The following is an 8,578-nucleotide window of genomic DNA, read 5'->3' as shown; positions in this document are numbered from 1 at the left end:
ACTGCCCCCTATATACAAGAATATAACTACTATAATACTGCTCCTATATGCAAGAAAATAACTACTATAATACTGCCCCTATGTACAAGAATATAACTACTATAATACTGCTGCTATGTACAAGAATATAACTACTATAATACTGCTCCTATGTACAAGAATATAACTACTATAATACTGCCCCCTATATACAAGAATATAACTACTATAATACTGCTCCTATATGCAAGAAAATAACTACTATAATACTGCCCCTATGTACAAGAATATAACTACTATAATACTGCCGTTATGTACAAGAATATAACTACTATAATACTGCTGCTATGTACAAGAATATAACTACTATAATACTATATTTCTTCTTGTTACTCAGTATTATATGTTTGTATTATATATAGTTGCAGTGGATGTAATATTCGGGGTCTTTCTTTTTCCCTTTTAGGGGGGTCTTTATCCGGAGACCATGATTACGCTGTGCACATTTTTGGTCCTGTTTTTGGGGGTGATCCATTGTCAGTTCCCCAGGTCTTGTACCACAAGTGCAGCTCTACGGTCAAAAACCTGTTGCCCGTTATGGCAGGATGGTAGCCCCTGTGGGTCACGATCCGGCCGTGGTCAGTGTAGAAACAATGTCGTCTTTACACCGTTGGTTTCTGGACGTGTCCGCCAGTTTTACGACGATCGCCTGAACTGGCCGCGGTTTTATTTTGACAACACTTGTAAATGTTTTGGAAACTTCAGCGGCTACAACTGTGGCCAATGCAAGTACGGCCACACCGGAGCGGAGTGCGACCGCGAGAAGACCGTGGAGCGGAAGGAAATCCGCCAGCTGTCACTTATGGAAAGGAAGAGGTTCTTCAGTTACTTGGCTTTGGCCAAAACCACAAAAAGCGCGGATTTTGTCGTCCTGTCCACCGGGGACAGACACCACCGGGACTCGTACCGCTTCGTGGATGCCACCATCTTTGACGTTTTTGCTTGGATTCATTATTACTCCATGAAGCCCCTTTTGGTCAATGGAACATTTGATTTTAGCACAAACTACGCCCATCAGGGCCCGGCTTTCCCCGGTTGGCATCGTCTGGGTCTCATGTTCTTTGAGAGGGAAATCCAGCTCTTGAGTGGAGATGAAGACTTCGCCATTCCTTATTATGACTGGAGAGGGGAGAAGAACTGCTCCATCTGCACCAACGAGTTCCTCGGAGCCAGTAATGTGCAGGGGTTCCTGGACGACGGCTCGCACTTTGCATTCTGGAAAGTGAGTATCCGGAACCGACGTCTGGGGGCGAAGATTTGCTTCAGTGCTGATCTTTACTTCTATCCTCTAATCACATGCAGAGCTGCATTCATAATTCTGCTGTGAGCCTAATTCAGGTCTATACCTTACTTCTGCACCCTGCTGGCTCATTTTCTATGCCTGGTATAAAGTCTATGAGATTTCTGAAGTTCTGTGCGCACATTGCTTTTTTTTTCCTTGCCGATTTGGTGCAGATTTTGGTGCAGATTTGGTGCAGATTTGGTGGAGATTTGGTGCAGATTTGGTGCAGATTCTGATGCAGATTTAAGTGCAGATTTGGTGCATATTTGCTGCAGATTTTGATGCAGATTTGGTGCAGATTTTGGTGCAGATTTGTTGCAGATTTGGTGCAGATTTTGGTGCAGATTTGGTGCAGATTTGATGCAGATTTTGGTGCAGATTTGGTGCAGATTTGGTACAGATTTTGGTGCAGATTTGGTGCAGATTTTGGTGCAGCATGTCAATTGTTGGAGCATTTTTTTCTACTGTTTTTTTAGCCCTTCTGACCATTGACTTCTTAAAAAATGTATGAAAAAAAATGCACCGAAAACGCAGTAAAAATGCATGCGTTTTTCTTTTTTTTCTGCCAGAAGGTGCAGATTTCTTCCTGCACCAAATCTGCAGTGTGTGCACATACCCTAAAGGGAATGTCCAACATCAGCATAAACAGAGCAAAAAAGAAAAGTCCTCACACCCCCATATTGTACTAACACAATGTTCTCCACATGAGTCTATGTGCAGCGGGTTTAATTATGCCGATGCCTACTGCCAAACGGCGGGTGACGAGTGCCAGAGGGAAAGACTCCACCGAAAACCGGGCTCAGATCCCCGCGCCAGCAGCCTCCCCTCCTTCCAAGACGTAGAGGACACCCTGAAATGGAGAGACTTTGACACCGCCCCGTACAACACCACCTCCAGGAGGAGCTTACGGAGCGCTTTAGAAGGTGGGGGACCATCTGTATATATATATATATATATATATATATATATATAGTCAGGAACATAGAAATGTATGGGCTGCTGGAAGCTGAGATTGATGGTGCTGAGTACTCATCTCTACAGCACATGGCAAACAGCAGCAGCGATCTGAGCTTCCTCTTCCAGGGTAAGGCTTTGTTCACACGTTGCGTTTTTGCAGCATTTTTTTCGGCAGGAAAATCTTCCATCTTGGCAGTAAATAAGCTGCTTCCTGTAAGCAGATGTCTGCAGGAGATTTCTGGAATCTCATCGCTTTCCTGATGCTGTGAAAATCAGCTTTTAATTTGCATAAATCGCGTAAAAAAAAAAGCAGCAAGAACGCAACGTTTGAACAAAGCCTTAGTATGATTTATAAGGAATGTTGGGAATTATGGTTTAAGGACAGGTCCTGGATGTTAATACGTGATCTGCCCAAGCCCCCAAGGACCCATAGGGCGGTCCACGTGCCACTGCCTTTTCTATAGTCACCTGCCTACAATGTGACACTCACCACTAATATCACCCGGCATTGCTGACTCTCTTGGTGTTTGATCCATTTTTTAGGTTTCCTTGGACCCTCGGACGGGACCACATTGGGGCGTAACATGCACAACCTGGTTCACATTTATTTAGGGGGAACCATGTCCCAGGTCACCATCTCCAGCAATGACCCCATCTTCCTGCTGCATCACTGCTTTGTTGACAAGTGAGTTCCCTCGTGTTACATTCACTACGGTCAATATTATGTAATGATACAAAGAAAAGACAAAGAAAATCAGTCTGAATTCATCTTTACGGGCAAAACCTATCAGTTGTCACCCGGATATGCCAGAATTAGATACAGGGATGGGGGATGTAAAATATATTCAGGACTAAACCACGGATATTCAGGACTAAGCCAAGGATATTCAGGACTAAGCCAAGAATATTCAGGACTAAGCCAAGGATATTCAGGACTAAGCCAAGAATATTCAGGACTAAGCTAAGAATATTCAGGACTAAGCTAAGAATATTCAGGACTAAGCTAAGAATATTCAGGACTAAGCTAAGAATATTCAGGACTAATTTAAGAATATTCAGGACTAAGCTAAGAATATTCAGGACTAAGCTAAAGATATTCAGGACTAAGCTAAGAATATTCAGGACTAAGCTAAGAATATTCAGGACTAAGCTAAGAATATTCAGGACTAAGCTAAGAATATTCAGAACTGAACCACGGATTTTCAGGACTAAGCTAAGAATATTCAGAACTGAACCACGGATTTTCAGGACTAAGCTAAGAATATTCAGGACTAAGCTAAGAATATTCAGGACTAAGCTAAGAATATTCAGGACTAAGCTAAGAATATTCAGGACTAAGCTAAAGATATTCAGGACTAAGCTAAGAATATTCAGAACTGAACCACGGATTTTCAGGACTAAGCTAAGAATATTCAGGACTAAGCTAAGGATATTCAGGACTAAGCCAAGAATATTCAATACTAAGCTAAAGATATTCAGGACTAAGCTAAGAATATTCAGGACTAAGCTAAGGATATTCAGGACTAAGCCAAGGATATTCAGGACTAAGCCAAGGATATTCAGGACTAAGCTAAGAATATTCAGGACTAAGCTAAGGATATTCAGGACTAAGCCAAGAATATTCAATACTAAGCTAAAGATATTCAGGACTAAGCTAAGGATATTCAGGACTAAGCTAAGGATATTCAGGACTAAGCTAAGGATATTCAGGACTAAGCCAAGGATATTCAGGACTAAGCCAATGATATTCAGTACTAAGCTAAGAATATTCAGGACTAAACTAAGGATATACAGAACTAAGACAAGGATATACAGGACTAAGCCAAGGATATACATGACTAAGCCAAGGATATTCAGGACTAAGCCAAGGATATTCAGAACTAAGCCAAGGATATTCAGAACTAAGCCAAGGATATTCAGTACTAAGCTAAGAATATTCAGGACTAAGCTAAGGATATTCAGGACTAAGCTAAGAATATTCAGGACTAAGCTAAGAATATTCAGAACTAAACCACGGATTTTCAGGACTAAGCTAAGAATATTCAGGACTAAGCCAAGAATATTCAATACTAAGCTAAAGATATTCAGGACTAAGCTAAGGATATTCAGGACTAAGCTAAGGATATTCAGGACTAAGCTAAGGATATTCAGGACTAAGCCAAGGATATTCAGGACTAAGCCAAGGATATTCAGTACTAAGCTAAAAATATTCAGGACTAAACTGAGGATATACAGAACTAAGACAAGGATATACAGGACTAAGCCAAGGATATACACGACTAAGCCAAGGATATTCAGGACTAAGCCAAGGATATTCAGAACTAAGCCAAGGATATTCAGAACTAAGCCAAGGATATTCAGTACTAAGCTAAGAATATTCAGGACTAAGCTAAGGATATTCAGGACTAAGCTAAGAATATTCAGGACTAAGCTAAGAATATTCAGAACTAAACCACGGATTTTCAGGACTAAGCTAAGAATATTCAGGACTAAGCTAAGGATATTCAGGACTAAGCTCAGGATATTCAGGACTAAGCTAAGAATATTCAGGACTAAGCTAAGAATATTCAGAACTAAACCACGGATTTTCAGGACTAAGCTAAGAATATTCAGGACAAAGCTAAGGATATTCAGGACTAAGCCAAGGATATTCAGGACTAAGCCAAGGATATACAGGACTAAGACAAGGATATACAGGACTAAGCCAAGGATATTCACGACTAAGCCAAGGATATTCAGGACTAAGCCAAGGATATTCAGAACTAAGCCAAGGATATTCAGTACTAAGTTAAGGATAATCAGGACGAAGCTAAGGTACCGTCACACTAAGCGACGCTCCAGCGATCCCACCAGCAACCTGACCTGGCAGGGATCGCTGGAGCGTCGCTACACGGGTTGCTGGTGAGTTGTCACACAGACAGATCTCACCAGCAACCAGTGACCAGCCCCCAGCCAGCAGCGACGCGTGGAAGTGATGCTGCGCTTTGTAACTAAGGTAAATATCGGGGAACCAACCCGATATTTACCTTGGTTACCAGCGCAAACCGCTTAGTGCTGGCTCCCTGCACTCCTAGCCACAGTACACATCGGGTTAATTACCCGGTGGGTACTCCGGCTATGTGTGCAGAGAGCAGGAGCCGGCACTGACAGCGTGAGAGCGGCGGACTCTGGTAACTAAGGTAAATATCGGGTAACCAAGGAAAGGGTTTCTTGGTTAACCGATATTTACCGTGGTTACCAGCGTCCGCAGAAGCCGGCTCCTGCTGCCTGCACATTTAGTTGTTGCTGTCTCGCTGTCACACACAGCGATCTGTGCTTCACAGCGGGAGAGCGACGAACAAAAAATGGTCCAGGACATTCAGCAACAACCAACAACCTCACAGCAGGGGCCAGGTTGTTGCTGGATGTCACACACAGCGACATCACCAGCAACATCGCTGCTACGTCACAAAAGTCGTGCCTCAGCAGCGATGTTGCTAGCGATGTTGCTTAGTGTGACGTGGCCTGATATTCAGGACTAAACTAAGGACAGCAATCACAGATAGTAAGGATTGGAAGCACAGTTAATTGCACAGTGATTTTAAGGCATGCGGCTGCGCACACACAATATTTCTAACAATTGATTAAATATTGTCTTGCAGGATATTTGAAGAGTGGTTGCAAAGGTATAACGGGACCCCAGACCACTACCCAGAAAATAACCAGTTTGGACAAGGCCCCAATGAATGCGCCACCCCCTACTTTCCCTGTTACAGGAACAAGGATTTTCTTTGCAGCTCCTCCAAGCTGGGATACAAATTCTCCAAGTACCAAGGAATGTAAAGTATCTCTGTAAGGCTATGTTCACACATGGTGTTTGTGCAGTGAGTTTTGCTGCATTTTTTCAAGTGGAAAAGAAGCTACAGTTTATATTTCCAGCAAAAGCAGTGAAACGTCAGAATCCTCAGGCACATGCAGCTTTTTTATTTTTTTTTTAGCACTGGAGCGTTTTTGAAGATCTGCAGCATGTCAGTTCATTCAGCATTTTTGCAATGTTTTTAACCATAGAAAGTAATGAGAAACTGCAAAAAAAAAATTAAATACTCAGCATCACATTTGCACTGAATTTTTTGCATTATTAATATGTACTATAAACAAATGTAACCCGCCTGAAAAATACAAAAAAAAAGTTGCAAAAAAATGCAGCTATTTGCTGAGTTTATATGCAGCGTTTTTACTGCCAAGACTGAATGTTTTGGCTGCAGAAAAGAAATGCTGCAAAAACGCCACATGTGAACATAATTGGGGTTTTCTGAAGCTCAGCCTTCAGGGGCACACTGCTCCTCTGCCTTCCTGCTTCCTGCTTATTTGGAGGGCAGTGTGCTCCTGATGATTGACAGTTCAGGCCAGCGTCATGGTTGCACCACTGGCCTAAACTGTGGACTCTCCAATGCTTTGAGCAGGGGTGGTTTTGCCTCTGTAGCATTGTAGGAGCGCAGGGATCCTCAAACTGTCTGGATCCAGAGATCTACACAGCTTCAGAGCAGCATTTGCAAATTTTATATTTAACAGTTTGCAAGTGCAGCGCTCTTTGCCTAGGAGACCGGCCACCGCTGATAGACTGCAAAGGTGGCCGGTAACCTAAGCAACAAGCGGTAAATGGTATGATTAAAAATCCCTCCTTGCCTGAAAACATAGAGGATTTTTAATAAGAGGTAAATGGCACAAACACATTGCAATTCCACCTATTTAATAAGATGACATTTCAAACGCTTTATGAATATGTCGTCCTCTTCTTGTTGCAAATTATCCTTCATATTTTCTTAATCCTCCTTTCATCTGATGTTCAATTTACATTCTGTTCCTTGGAAAGCTTGAAATCCATCCGCACAGGACAGCAACAAGAAACACAGTTACAATGTTAGTAAATATGTTACAATGTTTATAAATACATGTGTCCAGTATAATCGCCACATTCTGTGCACTCTTATGTACCTTACACTATTTTTTTCTGTTTTTTCCTACCAAAAGTTAGCCATTTGCACAAAATTGCCCCCATACCTGATCAGAGTAACTGGATATTTGAAATAATATGAACTCTGGGATAACACGAGGGTTAACGAGGCTGAGCCGCCCTAATACTGCCTCTTACCCTGGCTCACAGATGGCTTTGATAATGGACTTTACCTTCTCATTTGCTTTAAGTGCATGGAGGACTGTGCACTATTAATGGTTGTTATTACCAAAAATGATAGAAGAGCGCTCCTTCCAGGTCACCATAATCATCCTAATTACTTGCAGTTACAGTTAGGTCCAGAAATATTTGGACAGTGACACAAGTTTTGTTATTTTAGTTGTTTACAAAAACATGTTCAGATATACAATTATATATATAATATGGGCTGAAAGTGCACACTCCCAGCTGCAATATGAGAGTTTTCACATCTAAATCGGAGAAAGGGTTTAGGAATCATAGCTCTGTAATGCATAGCCTCCTCTTTTTCAAGGGACCAAAACTAATTGGACAAGGGACTCTAAGGGCTGCAATTTACTCTGAAGGCGTCTCCCTCGTTAACCTGTAATCAATGAAGTAGTTAAAAGGTCTGGGGTTGATTACAGGTGTGTGGTTTTGCATTTGGAAGCTGTTGCTGTGACTAGACAACATGCGGTCTAAGGAACTCTCAATTGAGGTGAAGCAGAACATCCTGAGGCTGAAAAAAAAGAAAAAATCCATCAGAGAGATAGCAGACATGCTTGGAGTAGCAAAATCAACAGTCGGGTACATTCTGAGAAAAAAGGAATTGACTGGTGAGCTTGGGAACTCAAAAAGGCCTGGGCGTCCACGGATGACAACAGTGGTGGATGATCGCCGCATACTTTCTTTGGTGAAGAAGAACCCGTTCACAACATCAACTGAAGTCCAGAACACTCTCAGTGAAGTAGGTGTATCTGTCTCTAAGTCAACAGTAAAGAGAAGACTCCATGAAAGTAAATACAAAGGGTTCACATCTAGATGCAAACCATTCATCAATTCCAAAAATAGACAGGCCAGAGTTACATTTGCTGAAAAACACCTCATGAAGCCAGCTCAGTTCTGGAAAAGTATTCTATGGACAGATGAGACAAAGATCAACCTGTACCAGAATGATGGGAAGAAAAAAGTTTGGAGAAGAAAGGGAACGGCACATGATCCAAGGCACACCACATCCTCTGTAAAACATGGTGGAGGCAACGTGATGGCATGGGCATGCATGGCTTTCAATGGCACTGGGTCACTTGTGTTTATTGATGACATAACAGCAGGCAAGAGTAGCCGGATGA

General features: G+C 42.2%; 1 protein-coding gene across 1 annotated transcript; it reads left to right on the top strand.

Annotated features, from left to right (window-relative positions):
• Window positions 1–466: 466 nt before the first annotated feature.
• LOC142257878 (tyrosinase-like) lies at window positions 467–6,100 on the top strand. The gene is made up of 4 exons (XM_075330148.1): window positions 467–1,261; window positions 2,031–2,244; window positions 2,822–2,963; window positions 5,920–6,100. The coding sequence occupies exons 1-4, from the start codon at window positions 467–469 to the stop codon at window positions 6,098–6,100; spliced, it is 1,332 nt and encodes a 443-aa protein (XP_075186263.1).
• Window positions 6,101–8,578: the final 2,478 nt, after the last annotated feature.

Source organism: Anomaloglossus baeobatrachus, chromosome 12, assembly GCF_048569485.1.
Source record: "Anomaloglossus baeobatrachus isolate aAnoBae1 chromosome 12, aAnoBae1.hap1, whole genome shotgun sequence".
In the NCBI taxonomy this organism is placed as follows: Eukaryota; Metazoa; Chordata; class Amphibia; order Anura; family Aromobatidae; genus Anomaloglossus; species Anomaloglossus baeobatrachus.
The sequence above is the reverse complement of the archived record's forward strand: the minus strand, read 5'-3'. Positions and strand labels throughout refer to the sequence as shown.

Coding starts and splice junctions, on each gene's coding strand:
- LOC142257878 (XM_075330148.1), top strand. CDS start 467: ATGATTACGCTGTGCACATTTTTGGTCCTGTTTTTGGGGGTGATCCAT. Junction 1,262..2,030: donor CGCACTTTGCATTCTGGAAA/GTGAGTATCCGG, acceptor TCTCCACATGAG/TCTATGTGCAGCGGGTTTAA. Junction 2,245..2,821: donor CTTACGGAGCGCTTTAGAAG/GTGGGGGACCAT, acceptor TCCATTTTTTAG/GTTTCCTTGGACCCTCGGAC.